This window comes from Cydia amplana, chromosome 6 (genome assembly GCF_948474715.1).
Source record: "Cydia amplana chromosome 6, ilCydAmpl1.1, whole genome shotgun sequence".
Taxonomy (NCBI): domain Eukaryota; kingdom Metazoa; phylum Arthropoda; class Insecta; order Lepidoptera; family Tortricidae; genus Cydia; species Cydia amplana.
In genome coordinates this window covers 15978284-15996327 of record NC_086074.1, presented here as the reverse complement: position 1 = coordinate 15996327, position 18044 = coordinate 15978284, and the positions used below count along the sequence as shown (strand labels likewise).

The 18044-nt window shown below is 36.1% G+C and overlaps 1 protein-coding gene across 1 annotated transcript in view; it reads right to left on the bottom strand.

The window, feature by feature from the left end:
* LOC134648925 (nitric oxide synthase-like) overlaps positions 1 to 18044 on the bottom strand; it is a 38813-nt gene that overhangs the window by 6370 nt on the left and 14399 nt on the right. The window contains exons 2-9 of the mRNA XM_063503547.1: positions 12608 to 12741; positions 11507 to 11669; positions 9425 to 9516; positions 8468 to 8609; positions 5483 to 5622; positions 2378 to 2552; positions 1174 to 1355; positions 823 to 937 (exon numbers count right to left, since the gene is read on the bottom strand). Of these exons, the coding sequence (XP_063359617.1) occupies positions 823 to 937; positions 1174 to 1355; positions 2378 to 2552; positions 5483 to 5622; positions 8468 to 8609; positions 9425 to 9516; positions 11507 to 11669; positions 12608 to 12741 (1143 nt within the window). The remainder of the gene's footprint in view (positions 1 to 822; positions 938 to 1173; positions 1356 to 2377; positions 2553 to 5482; positions 5623 to 8467; positions 8610 to 9424; positions 9517 to 11506; positions 11670 to 12607; positions 12742 to 18044) is intronic.

The window sequence follows — 18044 nt, the reverse complement described above, 5'->3', positions numbered from 1 at the left end:
TGAAACTGGCATTATTACTTGCAATAAAATATATTCTTCGATATTGCGTCTTCAAGAACCTCAATTTAATGCCGCAGACACGATATCACGTCCTCAAGAACTCGAACGTAATGCCGCGGACGCGATATCGCGACCTCAAGAGTTTGAACGTAATGCCACGGACGCGAATTCGCGTCTTACCTATGATTTATGAGCGGTTCTACAACTGTGTACTATTCCTAAGTATTTTTGTAAATAAATAGCTCTTTTTCACTTGATATATTTTCAAAAATAAATCAAAAACTTTATAACGAATAATAATTTATTCTAAAGCTGACGAAGTTGTCACCTGCACCAACAGTAAAACACTTTTATAAATATTTACAATATCGGCAGTATGGGATTGATTAAAATCCATTACGGCAGTATCGGAATCAACCACATTGCTCCAGTCCTCAGCATCCACATGCTCCCTGCAAACCCGTGCATGAAAAGGTATGTAAAAGTTAAATTTCGATAGTAGTATTGCATCTATCTTTTAAGCAGTTACCTACGAGAAATATAAGTACTTTCTCGTAATCATTAGGAAGTTTTCCTAGGTTGTAACTCGGTTACGTGAAAGGAAAAAAAAATATAACCTATGAGGATCATTTTTTCTTCTTAGGTAACTGGTTACAAAACTCCAGTTACATACGCGGCCGAAGGGACATAAAATTATAAGTTTTTCGAATAGTGCCGATTTCTTACACTTTAGCTCGATTTTAATGTTTCTTTTCAACTTTAAAGCAAGTAAATTTAAGAATTTCAATTTTATTAATGTAAATTCATAAAGCGTTCACTTACTTGATACTCATAAGACGGTTTCATGTAATAATTAGCCATTTCTTGGTGAAAAACTTGTGTTAGGGACGACGAAAGCGGAGGAACAATCCAGACCCAGTCAGCTGGGCAGCCTCCCCTGAAAAAGTAGAAAGTAAGAAATAATTGAGATTACCTTACGCTTTAGGAAATTTCTTCACAAACATCCAAAGTTATTTCAAATTAAGACGGAAATAAAGGAGGATCAACAAAGTCATAGTCTGCGTCTATGCTCAATTATGGGAGTTTATGGGATAATAGTACCTGCATAGGTACGCTTACGTTCACTTTAAATGGATCCACACAATATTTTGTTTAGAAATAGATTTAACCAACCTAGCCTTGTTTTCGTTTTCCAAATGCTTCATAAACTGTTCGGAGGCAGAGTGATGGTCCACGATGGACACGGTGTCCCTGTGGAAACTGTGCAACACGGCTTTGTTGATCTCGACCAATGCCTGGTCCTTCCAGAGTGACACCGCCGAAGTAGTCTCGAGGCCCATTTTCAGCGCCACTTTCTGCAAATTCGTATACATTTTAAGGCCCCGTAGGTTCAGGTTCTTCTCTTACTCTCACTGCGAGCAGACATCTCAGAATCGCGGATGTCATGTTATTGAATTTTTTTTTGTAAGTTTTAACTAAAAATAAATTATTCGATGAGTACGATCGAAAATAAAATTGCGCATTTGTATATTTTTATTTTTTTTGCAAAAATTGTTACAAATTTTTAAGGTGCGTTTTATACCTAGGTTTCACGCACGTGATCTTTTTCTATTGAGCGAAAGTCAAGAAATCAGGTTTCGAATCAATGAAGTTACTAGAGAAAGGCCTCAAGATTGCTAAATAAATTTTTGCCAACCGTATTGTGATCTTTTTGCCAGATGCCGATCTTTTTGAGCCAGCAAAGCTTTTTGAGCTTTGGTAGCTGAACCTACTCGACCTTAATTCAAGCACGACTAAGTAGTTAAAGAAGTAATTTTATAGAGCTAAGGGTCAATTGCTGATGGTTAGTTTGCAATAAAAATGTAATAACTTTTATTAAATCCGGATGTCCGGATGTAAACCTAAAATTCACTAGACCGTTGAGTTACAGAAGGGATAAATTAATGGGCTTTTGCAGTAATTAATCCTTTCTATAACTCAAGGGCCTAGTGAATTTTAGATTCTATGAGTTGCCATTATCACTAGCGGGTTCTGTTCCTGCATGCACTCCTTGATACGAGTGTACCCTTTACATTTTCTTAAATTGCCGAAAGTTGAAAAAAATATGGCATTGTCGGCTTCGGCATACGTCGCCCAAATATCCGGGATACTATTATTCCTTTTACTAACATAAAGTACTTCATGACTTTAACCGGACTAATCCCAATAAGGCCTAGTTTACCATCTGGGTTGGAAGGTCAGATGACAGCCGCTTTTGTAAAAACTAGTGCATACGCCAATTACTGGGATTCGTTGCCAAGCGGACCCCAGGCTCCCATGAGCCGTGGCAAAATGCCGGGACAACGTGAGGACGATGATGTTTAAAAAATATACGCACTTCTAATATATTAAAGCGGCTGGCGTCACAGAAGTTGCGGCAGCCGATTTCAGTGCCCATGTACCAGCCGTTGAACGCGGTGGCGGTGAACTCGATACCGCCGCAGTCTAGTCTCATGTTGGCGACGGCAGGCATTGCGTACCAGCGCAGGCCGAGCTCTTTGAACCAGTCCAATCTGAGAAAGGACAAATTAATGAATGATGAGTGATCCTTCCGGCCGATTTCGGCCATGGCGACCACTTCGACTCCTAGTTTACTCGGCGCTCGCGCGCCCGAAGATGGCTGACATAGCCGATCTTCGAGGTTAATAATAACATTAAAAAGCCTCGCACAGAAATACAGACGAACATGGCGAAACTATAAGACTAAGGAACCCTAAAAAAGGATTTAAAAATCTGTATGGAGAGTATCATAAGAATCAAATGGATAAAGTTCATGGTACTTGTAAGTTTGTGAGTGACTATAAAATATAATATGTTTCAAAAGGCAAGAATCTAAATATAATGCCCTTTCCACCATATAAATAAAGTTAATTTCTCTGCACAATTACTATTATACAATTTATACCCTATCGGAAAAAGCATGCAACCCCGCGCGTGGTACTCGCTATGTACAAATTGCATAAAGTTCCTTCAATAGAAACTCGGATCGAAAAATTTGCATGTAGACCTCGGCTCACCTTACGTTAAGGGACAACATATAATACACAAGTGCACGTAACATTATTTTTCTCAAACATGCACGGAAATATTGCCTTGATAAATAGATTACGAAAGATCATATCGTCTCGAAAACTACTAAACTTTTAGAAGTCCATTTTCTGGACCAGCCTAATGTGCCTAGTTAGGTTATCTACTGATTACCGGGCATCCTGTATATAAGTACAACATACGTATTATCTGTGCTTGTCTTCTAGAAACACTGAGAAGCATGATTTGTAAGTGTCATTGAACTTGAAATATTATTTTCTTGGGATATGATAGACGCAATATCTCTTCATCGTGGGTTACGTCTCACGTAGCGCACTTTATAATAAAGATCGTAAAACTGCTACGTTTCTCTCACTACCTACTTTTTATTTCCCAATCAATAGAGAATGAGCTGAGCTTTTTATCTAGTACCTACCTATATTGTTGCTTATGCTTAGACCGCTTTTCTGAAATGATCTGAATTTGTTGCTACGATCATGCATTTCTTAAAAAAATATCTGAGTAATGCGTTATCCATGGGAAAATTGAGAAATGCTTCAAATCAGAGGCACATATGCATCTAACATTATTTGGTAGGTATGTATAAAGCTTGTATCAAAGGCATGCCAGTGGCCCCACTGACATCGGGCAATCCGCGGTGCGGTTTGCGGAAGGGCACGGGAGTATTGCCTTGCGGGATTAATATCAGTGGGCCGGTGCACGAAAGCTTGTTACTTGACGTGTAGTGTATGTAATTGGGATTATAATTATTTTTATTGAAAAGAAATAGAAACAAGCAACAACGGTTGCACTCCGGGAGTGCCGATAGAAGTGAAAACTCACCTCACTATGTTACCGACGCCCGGTAACACGATACATACGTTTAGCGGAGGTATTCCATTTATTTATTATATATTATTATCATTCTCAAATAAGATCACACTTTTTCATTGACATGTTTATTTACATACTGCCATGACAAGGTCAAATTATTTGAACATAGTCTTGAAAAGGAGTCCGCAACATAAATGTCAAATACCATTGAGTTTTTCTTTATTGATTTAAATGCCATTTAAATTATGAGTGGCCACCTTACGGGGCTTACGGTCACGTGATCGCCTTACGCCCATTACGGTCACGTGATCGCCTTACGCTGTCTCGAGTTTATCATCTTTTCCCCACCTCAAAAAGTGCCTAGCGCCGCTAAAGAAGTTTTCACTTCAAAACTTCCTCTATTAGTATAATCTGATATAAGTGATGCTTATATTCCAGAAAAAAGTGGTAAGTATTTTGCGAGATAACAAAAGAGGTTCCCACAGAAGTAAATCCAATCCATTCACTTAATTTTATAAGTACATAGCTGCATTTCCATAAATGTACCTATGTACACATGAATTTGGTTAATAGATATCGTAATATACTGTTTACAGTACCGAGATATGCGGAATTCTTGTAAAAGAAAACATCTAGAAAATTAATTTCTGAATCACCTTTCTAACGTCAGTATAATTACCAAGTTTATTTACGTACGCGTATCCCGTGTGTCATCACATCGTCATTTCGCCTACGTCTGACATCAATACGTAATGTCTTACACATCAACCATGTAGAACAATGACGTTTCCCTAAACGATCATTGATCCATAAAATAGACAATTATTACCTATTACTTCTCGGTGGTGTAACATTATTCTATGAATATCTTCCTACACATCAATAGGTATTATTATCATTTCATCTTTCTGTCTCATCAGTTATGAAAATTAGGTAACAACTTGGTAAGTAACCTATAACTATTTAAAATATAGTTATAAGTTATATACATAAGTATGTTGGATTGGAAATAAAGTGACTGACAAGCCTTAATTTATATTTATAGTTAATTGTTTCTGTAACAATCAACATTATGCAAGATGATAAAACAAAATAAAGTGTAAAAGATTTTATACAAAGCAGTGACTTCATTATTATGGCATCATTCACAAACGTCTTTAGTGTATTTTCCCCATTCCTTTTTGTGTAATATATGTATGTTTTTCCTATAAATTTTGTATGTATTTATATCCTTTATCTTTTTGGTACCTTGTTGTACATTTTGCTGCATTCGTCACCCTCTTTTCACTTTCTCCTCTCATCTACTCAAAGGTTAACTGGAAGAGATCCCTCATAGGGATAAGTTCGCCTTTGTACTTCTCACTACTTGTATGTTATTTTTAATATGTCTTTTTGTACAATGAAGAGTTTACTACTACTACTACTACGTCTATGAAATCTTAAACGCTATTAAAATTCGTTTGTATCTGCCCCTTTACACTTTTGTGTATGTAAGAAACAGATGAAGAAGAGATGAAGTTTAATAAAGGCATGTTAAGTTTTAAATTAATGAGTATGGGGGTTGATCTGTACTGGTACTTACTCAGGATGTTCCATCTGGACTTCCAATACAATATCCCGGGGTAAATCGAAGAACTCAGGCTCCTTGCCGTCAGCCTGGAGCACTAGCGGCAAAATGTCCCACATCTTGTACGGTGGTTTCCATCCCAGTTTTATGCAGATCTAGTCGAAATAAAAAAAACATGTTTTTTTTTGTTGACAAGATAACAGAAAAAAAGTTAGTTTATTTTTGAAAAATGGCGGTCAAAATGGCGTGGGATAGACGGATGACGTAAAAACGTTGAACAGATGTTGGCTCTTTGCCGTTTGAGTGAGTGTTTAACTCAATGTTTACTAATACACTGCCACTGCGGGGTTGCGATCTGCATCGCAGCCATAATTGCGTGTTTTTTAGTTTTCAGATATATTTTATAATAATATATATGCTAGTTTTAAGGTATTTAGAGACAAACCAAAGAAAGTCTGCAGCGCAATAATTTGACATCGAATTAAAAAACTACATATGGCAATGTTTTTAAGCAGTCAGTAAACGTCATGCACTATGGTATGTGTTTGTCAAAATCGTTTAAATATTCATTGTGTTTTGTGATGAACGGAATAAACATGGTGAAACCTTACAAAACCGGCGTGCGGGAGTTACTTTTCCGCATGACGAATAATTTTACACTTGTAAAAATTCAGCACGAGGCGATTCAAGCTGAAAAACGACAATGTTTACAAAATTTGGAGTTGATGACGGGTAAGTGGAATGAAACATCTTAATACTTCACCATATGTACCTACTTAGATAATATAATATTGGTTTAGACAAAGGTTTCACAGCAAATTGAACACACCTAATAGGTATAGGCATACTTATGAACTTCCTCTAACATTTCGAGAAACTTATTGGTACTAGCCGGGTTTTGAGCTCGAACCCACAACCTCCATGCTTATGCTCACGGCATGGGTACCTACTAGTTAAAGCTAAAATTAATTTTTAATATATGTTTATTGTTTTAATGGTTTATTTCGTTTTTCCGAAAACTTTAGTTCGCAAATTGCGGGCAATTTCTCTGTCAATCTAATTACGCCTTAATGGGAGTAAAAGAAAAAGATGCTCGCATATTGAGAACTTCGGTGTTCGCGGTAGGCCCTCTGTACCTATTTACCGCCGTCGCGGATATTACAAAAGCTTATTAATTTTGATGAAGCCAAATGTCACATTCTCCCAATATTATTTATCAATATTAGTATATGTCTACATATTAATAGTGACATCTATTGTTGGAATGAAATTTATTTTACCATAAAAATTAAGCTGTGCATACAGCTTAATTTTTTCATAGACGGTAAATATGGTAGAAATTTCACAAGTATCAAGACTATTTAATCCATTTTCTGTGGTGTTGTCGCATACTGATTTTTAAAAACTACTTTTAATCTAGCGCTGCAGACTTTCTTTGGTTTGTCTCTATCTATGGGCCAACAGTTGCCTGAAAATAAAGATTTTCATTTCGGTACCGATTCAAAATGTAGATTGAAATTTTAAAAACAAATGCTTACTTCAGACTAAATGTAATATAAACGAGATGGAACGGTAATGAAACTAAGTAGGTACCATACTTAGTCCCATACCGTCCACTTAAGGAAAGAAAAAACATTCAAACATTCAAAAGCGTAACAAATTATATAAATCCAAGTCTCGCAGATAAAAAAGTTGTGAGATTGTTAGAGTATTTTATAAAAGAAACTTGTCACAAATTACTTAACAACGTGTTATGGTAACGGTTCTTACATTTTTTTTTCTATAGTATGGCCAGAAGTGCCAGAACTAACCATTCCAACAGTGTATGTAAAATGTACATTACAAACACTGGTCAGATGATTAGTCGTGCGAAGCCGACAAAATGGAAATACCTATTTCGGTTCATTTCCTAATCCCGAACCACACTGGCTAGGAAATGACCACGTTGATTAGATCACATCCGTGAATTTGACTCGTCTACAACCGCATCTAATCGACCCGGCTCATTTTACCGGCTTCTCTTATATCGTCAACAGTCTAATAGTAGTTTATGTGACTGCTACATAATGAGAGGCATTAAAATACGAGTGTGGGTTTAAGAAACGAACGTTAGTGAGTTTCTTAAAAGGATCACACGAGTGTTGTAATGCCTAATTATGTACAGTTACATACACTACTTTATCTAAACACATACTTAAAACTAACTAAGAGATAAACTGTACGTCAAATGGCGGCGAATGAAAACTTTTTTCAGGCATGTCACACATCCGTAGTTTTTTTTTATTCCTAGACAAAAGAATGAAGTCCCTATTCTCATGTCACTCGAGATCAAATATCGTGCGGTTTATATTAAAAAAACATACTAAATTGACGTTTCGTATCGATAACTGTTTTAATATCTATGGATACTAGAATAGAGACCCACTTGAGTTTTGACTGCTGTTCCAAATTTAAACTCATAACCTAACAAAAATCTATAACGTTATGTACATTAAAGTACAAATTTTCCTACTACCACAGATAAGAAAGTTCTCATAGTAAAATTGGTTGTAATAAAGCTTGTCATTTCCTACGGTTTCTGAACGCATTATAGAGCACTAATGACATGTGTGTAGATAAATGTAGTTTCAAGTTTTATTTTGTGGATTTACGGCGTTATTCATAAACGTCTGCTAAGTTAATCAGCTGATGATCGTCGTTTGTCCTTATTTGTCGTTATGCCATAGATAGGGAGAAACGACAATCATCAGCTGATTAACTCAGCAGATGTTTATAAATAACGCCGTTAATCTATATTTAACCTTTTGAACGCCAAACGGCGTATCTATTTGCCGTGCCACTGACGCCACGGGGGTAAAATTTAGTTTTGTGAATAAATAATGCCAACCTAAAAGTAGGGTGTTTTTCAGTAGATTTTCATCAAAAAACGATCGACGTCAAATGCCGTCTGTGGCGTTCAAAAGGTTAAGAAATTGCCCCGAGTGTTGTTGTGTAACTTACATTTGTAAATTCGATTCTGCCAGGGTCGCCTAAGACTGATCCGTCTTCTTGCACGTAGCCCGCGTAGTTGATGAGCTGTGGGTTCCATATCCTGTAGTCATGGTTGCCGTCTGTGCGTTGGGGGAATATGGTGATTGCCGATCTGTTGACAGATGATAAAGATTTTTAATTTAACGTACAATTGTAGTAGGAAGCTGTAATGACAGTGAACATTAATGGTCTTCGGAATGCCAATGACACCTAATTCAATTTAAGTATTTGTAGTGTCATATTTAACTATATTTGTATAATAGTTACATTTCGACATCGTTTGTGTATATGACACCGTAAGTTGTAAACCCGTTAGTTTATAATCTAACGTAGGTTAGGTTAGGTTAGATTATAATCTCCCTACCGTCAGTTTATAATGTAACTAGCGAGATTATAATATGACGAGTGTTTACAATTTTACGGTGACATATACAATGTAATGTGGGAACCCTAAACTTAATATCAAAGGTAAAAATGGAAAAATTTACACCCGCAATCCAATCGTAATTTGGAGTATCGCTAGCAGACGAAGGTATCAAAAAAATTGGTTTAATCAACATTGTCTGGCCTTAATAAACAGTGTTTTTGTACCAATTAGAATCGCTGGTTTTCATGTCAGGCGATGATTGTCATTGTCATACCTATACATATATACTATGAAAAGCCGACAAAGGGAAGAACCCATTAGAACTGCCCAATAATAAAATGACACCACCTAATAACGTACCTACATTGATAAAAAATGTGAGTGACCTTGATATATAACGATATATACGCTTGCAATAAGATGTAATAAGGCACAACTCGATACTATCACATTTTTTTATCTCAGCATGGCGTTTTATCATGATCTCCGTTCGGCATCTTCAGATGTTATAGAGGTGATTTGTGAGCTCTGACATTGGATCAGATGAATGGAGTTCTTACCGAATATTTCCTTTATTCGTCGCGTATTTTATATGAGTACAAAGCGCCTCGAACATTCCTTTTGCTGTTGTAACTTCTCTACAATCGAACACCTGAAAAAATAAATGTTTTGTAATGTTATATTGTTTATTTTTTCTCATAGTAATTATACTCATAAGAGTCAAATCAGCATAGCGGAGCCACGACATTATTGAATCCTAGTACAGGTAGATTTAGGTAAAGGCATTTCCTCTAAAATAAATGAATAAACTCACGGTTTTTTCTATAGCTTCACAGAATTTTGAAGCTGGTTTACATTAAGTTTGATTAAGAAATCTTATAAAAAGTTATCAAGTACGTACAAAATGTCCCATTTTAAACCTAACGCGAGACAAATGGCGTCCTATCTCAGGCTCGTTATAAGTTGTCGCTGGTCTTTAACTTTGTAACCCTAATTAAAAGTTCACATGTATTCTTTGCGGTAAACTCAAAGAAATATTACGAATAAGTTGGATTATACTTACGGTTTAAGCGCGCCTAAAATTCTACTTAAAAGTGACACTAAACAACTAGCACCATCTATTTAATTCCAAATAAAGTCTGTATATCATATAGGCCAACTGCCTAATAACATTTCTACCAGTATAGTATATCGTTTGCTACCAGTTCAAGGCAAGAATTAAATATTTCTAATCAATTAAATCGATTTTTCGGTATAAATTAAATACTTTCTAAACTTTTCATAATCCTAGTTCAGCATCTCTTTTTTCTATTTTACAAAAAGCTAGTAACTACTCGTTTTCCAATTTTCCCTGATAGCTATAGTAATTTTCATAGGTATTTATGTTACCACTTCACACTACTTGTATTCAAACAGCGCTCCGGTTGGACGAAAAACGCCAAAGAATTTATGATATAGGCACTTTGATAAGTCTCATTTATTTTGATGAAAAAGCAGTAGCGATACCATCAACGCTCTATTATTTCTGTTCACGAAGTGCAGATAGCCTCTCTGAATTCAACGAGTTCGATAAACACGACATTAAAACAATCCCATTTTAAATCCCTAAAGAAATTTACATTTCAAACGTTACCTTGTTTATGTCCAAAGAAAATCGGCGCCAGTCAAAGCAAAACACGACATGAATGTTTGAAAAATCAGGTTTTTGTAAATAATGAATGACAGCGATAAAATTATCTGCATTACGTGATATACCTACCGAGCTATAAAAAGAGACAGAAATCTAATTACGTTTTGTATTCTCGCTATACCTGTAAGAAAAATAAAAGAAGATCTATTTCTTCGTCTCTTCTACTCCTCGGATCATCAGTGTGTATGTAGGCATACTAGTTGTTCATAAAAAACCAACAGATATATTTAATATAAATGTCCTCGCTTAAGTATCTGGTTTCCTAGAGAGTACGCCTTGTTTACGAATGTCGCATTATCTTCTGTGGAGGTTTGCATAAACTGCGCACACATTTAGCAACGTACCTACTAAAATACAAATTAGGTACAAGACAGGCAAGTGCATTTAACAAATGTTGAGATCAAATCGAGAAAAGTAAATTGGAAATTTTATTATCTGCGTATATATCTCACTTACATAAGTATTCGAGCGATAGAGAGGTAAATAGACGAACTAAGGAAATAATTGGTTCGCAGTAGACACTCTGCTAGCTTATAAAGGCATTACATATCAGCCCGGTCGCCATGATTTGCGGTCCTTGCGGTTCCTGGGTTCCCCTCAGAACCCTTAGTAACCTGGAACGCCGGTCAAACCGTTGATCGAGCATGGGCGAGTCGAATCAAACTAATAACAATATAAGTGGGGCGTAATTTGTTTTTGTATAAAACGCCACAAAACTGTTTTTTTTTTTAATGGAAAACTGAGGACAATTTTGTGTCTTCTTTTAAATCTTCTCGAAAATTTCACAGAAAATAAAGAAACTTCGTTTTGGAAATGAAAAATTTCGCAAACCGTAGATAAATATGAGAAGCTATGTATGTTCGGAGTCGAATTAACCAAGGTATTAATGACTAAATGTGAGACAAATGAAGTTTGTTAATCATCGGTGTTATTTCTTTTAAATAATACTAACCTGCAGTTTCTTCCACTGTATCCGGCCAATGCATCGCGTCGCGTTTCGCCATGCTAGCTTGGTCGCGTACACCAGTTCAGGGCTCTTCAAATCGTACGTGCCTTTTTTTTCCAACTCCACCTTGACTTCCTGCAGCCTAGCCCTGTGCGCATCAGAATTTTCTCTGCAAGAACATCACATTATTACTTATCAAAGTAATTAAAACCTTGTACACATGACTTTAAAGTCGAAAAACTGAATAACGGCTGCAAATGATTTCATAAAACGTATTTTTATCACTATGCAAATAGTAGTTTTTCCGCAACGTTTCGCACGGTTTCTTTTAGTTTTTGCTTTTATCTTTAGCAGTGTTTTAATGGAAAAAAGCTTGTGAAAATATTTGGAACGTACGTTATTCCGTTTCATCTCATGCAATTTAGTGTTGAAATTGAAGCTAACGCACACATGTGCCATATGCACACAGTGTACACCCATGAATATGGAACAACATTCTGTGTATATATAGGACTCACTAGGACGCTTCAAGGCATGAGTGAATCTTCTGAGTACACTTCAGTAGATGTTTCTTTTGTGTGCCCTAAAACTATCTTCGTCAAAGATTCATTTATCAGATGAATCATATGCCAAACGATTAATTTTGCAGTTGTTACCTCTCCATCGTAATCGCTTCTAAAAAAACTGTCTACCTAATACTGTTGTCAAGCAAAAGAGTTGCATACAACATTGAGTAACAAATTTTCTTCAATGAAGTATCCTACTGACGGTATACCATTTTTTTTATTCGTTAACTTTTAATAACTGATTGTCGTCATAATACGTTGCGTCTGCATTGAAGTTGATGTTGTTCTGTCTCGTCTAAGTTTATAAAAAGAGATGTTGTATCAAGTCACGATCTACTAAAATGTTCCGTAGGTGGCCTATTGTGGAAAAAGATTATAATTACCAGAAAAATGCTTGATTGGTAAATTTAAATATCGAAAATGGTCTATAACTATAAGAGTTGTCCTGGGGAACCTGGCCATGGCAAGAAGAGATAAGAAAATATTGATTAACCCTAGTGTATTTTCTACAGTAGCTCAGGGTTGTCAGTGGTTGTCCTACCTGCGTATTGATGCGTAGTATTCCTTGAAGAACTTTTCGGCGTCGCAGTAGATCTCGTCGGGGGTGCGAACGGCGTCCGGCCGCGGGATGTCGATGACACTGCCCGAGCACACGACGCGGGTGCAGCGGGACTCCTGAAATGTACCAAATAAATGACAATGTATGATTTTATCGACCGTAGCTCAGTTAGTATAGTGACTCTGCCTACGAAGCTTGAGGCCCTGGGTTCAAATTCCGGTCAAAAGTGTCATTTTTTTTACCAAAAACGTCACTTTTGACTGATCAGATCCATATCTAATCCAAATCTAATTCACAACCTCTAATTAAAATTAGAATACGCCTGTTGATCATAAATATTTGTTCTGGATGATTTATGAAATAAATAAATAAATAAACATTGTACAATATTACTAAACTCTTATATTTTTTATTCATAGAGAAGAAGAAGATTTGAAATAGATGGGTAGGTAGGTAAGGACCTTTAAATGCATGTTTTCATTGAGAAATTATAACTCGACCATTATTAGATGATCGCTGATCAATTATCGTCAACTTTGAATCGCACGCTATACTTAACTCAATCTCACAAAAACGACGAACGATGAAAAAAAAGACGGACCTTGAGACAATTATTCGTAGAACCATTGTAATAGTTTTTGTTGAGATATCTGCAATCTACCTATTGATGTGTGCTATTGAACTGTATATTAATTTACGAATACCTATGTCATTCAACATTGCCATCAGCCTATATACCTACGTCCCACTGCTGGGCACAGGCCTACAATTAGATGATGAAATTTTGCGTGCAATTTCATCACGTAACAGTTAGTAATCTATAGTTCGTTTTTGCTTGTTTTTATAAAGGTTTTATCTCCTTACGTGAGGATATTATAGATATTATTAAGAGGCAACAGGAGTGGTCATTTCTCCATACAAACGTACTCGACTATTTCCACCGTGGATTTTGAAGCTAGAGCAATGATTTTTTCAACACAGGTTAATATTGTCAATATCTGTGTCGGACCGTTTTGCTTTTTTTGATATTTTTGTTTTTTAAGGCGCTAGAGCCCTTCAAAAATGGCCATAATGGCCTAATTGACCATGCCGCAATGAGACGCTTGGTATTCAAAACTGATATCAATTGGCCAAAAAAGCAAAACGGTCCGACACAGATAATTTCATAATCATTTAGATTTCCAAATTTGGTTACGATTGGTTAAGTTTTGGAGGAGGAAACAGTCGAGTACGAAACCTCGATTTTTGAGATTATTACGCAGGATTTTTCGCCTTGTCCTTATCGCACTAGTTTTAGGAGCCGCTTCCGTTAGCGAGACGGGTATATTTACCTAAAATATTTAAATCTCAGCTCCTGTTTCGTCTTAACATAAAATCGAACCACACAAGGAGCGTGTTCAAGTATAACGGTATAACTACCCTACCGCAATTGATCACTCGGCCCATAGTTATCCAACAATACGTCACGTACATATTACCGCGATACATATATCGGCTCATTGAAGCCGAGAAGCAGCTTGATTACACGCGTAGGTAGTCGGAGACACAATGCCTTTGAACCCCTATCGATAAGTAATTACGGTTAATGCAAATATACAACAACTGTTACATGATTGCTGTAATTATAAATAGATTTGTAGGATTATACTGGTGAATAGGTACATTTGTTAAGAATATCATCTTCTTAGCGCTGTCCCGACATTTTGCCACGGCTCACTTGAGGAGCCTGGGTCTAGGGATAAGATAAACGAAGTTTCGTTATCTGCCTCTATCGCATGAATATGCAAATGATAGAGAGGTATGTCTATTTCGCGAGAGGCCCTCTGGCGCTCGCTTGGCAATCTTACTCCAAGAATTGGCCATGGCACTAGTCAGACATCAAGAATATTAATGAATTTAATTTAACAATAATAATTTCTCACGAAGTTTTGGTATTCTTTTTATAATGGATTAATAATTGCATAGCTGTCTCCAAAAATAAGAAAAAAAAATGTTGTCTAGAGTAGATATTGATCTCTTGTAGTACGGCAGGTAAACAACAACAAAGTATCACAAAAAGTACATTTACAGCTTTTTTGAAACCTACTATTTACGTAAATTATTATTGAGTGCAATATGTGTATATCGATTACATTTTAATCTCCTAGTTAAAAGCATTTTGTGGTAACACGCACCGCACACAAAACGCGTTGTACCTAGATAACGTTAATTATAATGTTGTTGGTATAATGATTAATACCTTCGCCATGGTACTAAAATATTTTAACATATTTTATGCTCATTAATGTTCTATTAAGATGTCAAATCAACGAGTAGATTTATCGCCTATGATATCAGCTTGATAAAACTGAGTAGACACTTTAGAAATACAATATGTATAATTATAATAATATACATCTAGGCTGTACAATACAGTAACTGATTTACTGTTTTTTCTTCATAGAAGAAATAATAAATTTAATGTCTTCACAGTTCTATAATCTTTAGGTAATTTCTTAATTACCTATTCTCACAGATTGCTCCGACTATTCTCACTGGATCGTTTGCATGTCAGTAGAGAAGGTGCGACCAAGAAACAAGTAATTTATAAGCTTGTGTCTAGAAATTCATTAGTGACTTAATTACGCTATGCTAAAAGAAGTTTCTTATTACACCGAAGTAAAGGGCAGACTGGATCCAGAAGTTTTACTTCTCTTCTCTTGTAGTTAGTTGGATGGCTTGATTACCTAGTATTTAGATAGTGACTTTTATATCTCTGTACTGATTTTCTCTTCCGCACCAATTGTAAGTTTCTGTTTGGCCCAATGGTTGACTGGTAGAGAATGCCTTATGGCATTAAGTCCGCCATTTGTACTTTCTTGTATTGTGCAATAAAGTTTAAATAAATAATTAAATAAAATCACTAGGAAATTAAAAATGGCGGTTATAATATTAAATGTCCTTATTCCTTGTAATTACTATATATTTTGTACAGGTATCTAACAGATACCTACATAAAGTCACGGTTTAAGATGTGGTTGCGACCAATTCAGCAAAAAATATGTGTTTATTATGCGTAATTAAGGTCTTAATATTATTGGCATTTTTGGCAATTTTTCATATTGATATAGGCTTATTCATTTCATTTTGGGTGTACGAGTACAGGAAAAAAAAGTTCGTGTCGCAGAGAGGTTTCATGTAGACATGAAGTTGATATTTGCCTCCGCCAATACCCTGCAAGATTGTTCCGGTATTTGGTTAGTTTTACAAATGTTTGTTTCCAAGTACTTTCCTATCATTGACGTATAATATTTAAGGACGGGCTAATGGGGCACTAAAAATGGTACTAGTTCAGCGGTGTTACTCACGAATTCCAGCCAATCGTGCAGTCTAACGCAACTAGTTGCGACCAATAGCGCGCGTAATGCGAACTCGTCAACCAATCGCGCGCGTGATGCGAACTCATCAACCAATCGGGTTGTAGCGATTTCACATCGCTGTACTGGCCCCTGTCATGCCTCATTATTATTGCCCGTAAAGCCAGTCCCTAGATATCTATGTCAATGTTTCCTATATGCAACGTGCTCTGCTCACTGCCCATTATCACAACTCTACTAGCTATGTCGGTCATATGAGTTTTCCTGTGAATCTACTCTACTGGTGCTACTGGAGAATGTAAATATGCTCTACCTTAAGCATTTTGCCACGCAGTTAATAATTTTACCTACTTATCTGAATATATAGGTAAAAATATTCCTAGCCACGAGACATAAGTATAAAGTTTGAATTATCTACGTCAATTTCCAGTTCTGGCAGCAACTTTGCCCGGTTTCTTAGAAAGAGCTTAGTTCCTGAAACGCCACAACTTTAATGCGGGCGCTGCCTTATTACGATCGCTATTTTTTAATTGAGCGTATAGCATGACTAATACAAGGTGAACGACTTGTCATCGATCTAATTGTAAATGAAGTCCGGGTGAGGAAATTTCACAGAGTTCTTATCTTGATCGAATTAGAAGGCATTCAGTGGCATTCGAAATTAAAATCTAAACTTGTTTTGATATTGATTGGAAATTATTGGCAGATCATTTCGCGTGCACTCCTATACAGGCGCGAGCCAGCTGCAGTGGGTGCGTAGCCAACGTGCAATTGTTAACGCTCCGTAGCGAACGAAACGCAACTGTCACTTTCGCAATAGTGGGGAAGAGTGATAGAGAGATATGATTACGATACGCTACAGAGCGTTAACGATTGGCACATTGGGTACGCGCTAGCATAATGTCAAGTCATTATCAAATCGAAATAAGATTTTGAAAGTGGGAATGCCGCTCATTGTTTAGCTAATACTGTTGCGCGGACGCAGGGTATTTCCCGTATCCGTCTCGAGCCGGCCGCTGATTGGTTGGTCGCTTTGCGTGACGTCATATGCAACTCCGTTACTTCGAACTTGGTGGTCTTGACTTTGTAAATGAAACCTGTTGCCTGTCTGATTCCGAAACAATACGGATAAAATAAAATGATACTGGTTTAATAATATAATTATATTAAACGTAAGTACGTACACATGTAGTTATAACTGCTTTATAGAGTTGGCCCAATTAGTAAGAGGTCCGTCCGTTCATAAAACTTAATTATTAAAGTTTAGAGCTTTTGGTATTCAGAAGAGAGCTTATGATATAACGTACAAATTTTCATGATGATATGTATACGTTAATAAAATAATTAATTATTCACAACGCGGTGATATGATGTAATTTATATATTCGTGAACTATTTTATAGTAGTTTTAAATAACCCATAAATATGAAGTTACCGTTTATAATATTTGCGTTTGGCATACAAATTAATACGTTTCTGGCATATTTTAGCGATTGATCTGATTTCGTAAAAATATATTGATCGAGTTCTCACATAAATCACATAAATTAAATTATTTCCAAACGCGTCGGAAATCCGTGATGAATCGGAAAAACATCTTAATAAACTTGCCACTGCTACTTATGCTTTATGATTAGCTAAATGGTACCTTTTTTAGTTTTCCTCAATGGCATTTAAATTACAACCGGTTAGCCAGTACGGTATATCGTACCTAATATTAGGCAGGTTCGTGAAGACGTGATTATATATGATCGAACTATTATTAGAAACTTTAAAATGTAAGTGACTCTCCGAGTTTATAAATATGGATAGCAAATTTATTGCTACATAAAGTGTTACATTTATATTGACCGTTTTATTTATTTTAATAAATTTGACTGCAATGGCTAAAGAGTGCGCACTTTCCTTAAATATTTACTTGATTATGATAAATTCAAGCACCTCAATCACCTTCTGTCCTTAAGATTTAGACTTCCGATCAAAATTCACATTGTGTTAATCTAGATTATACATTTCAAGTAATTATTAGTATAAGTACCATGTGAAATAAAATAGTTATTTAC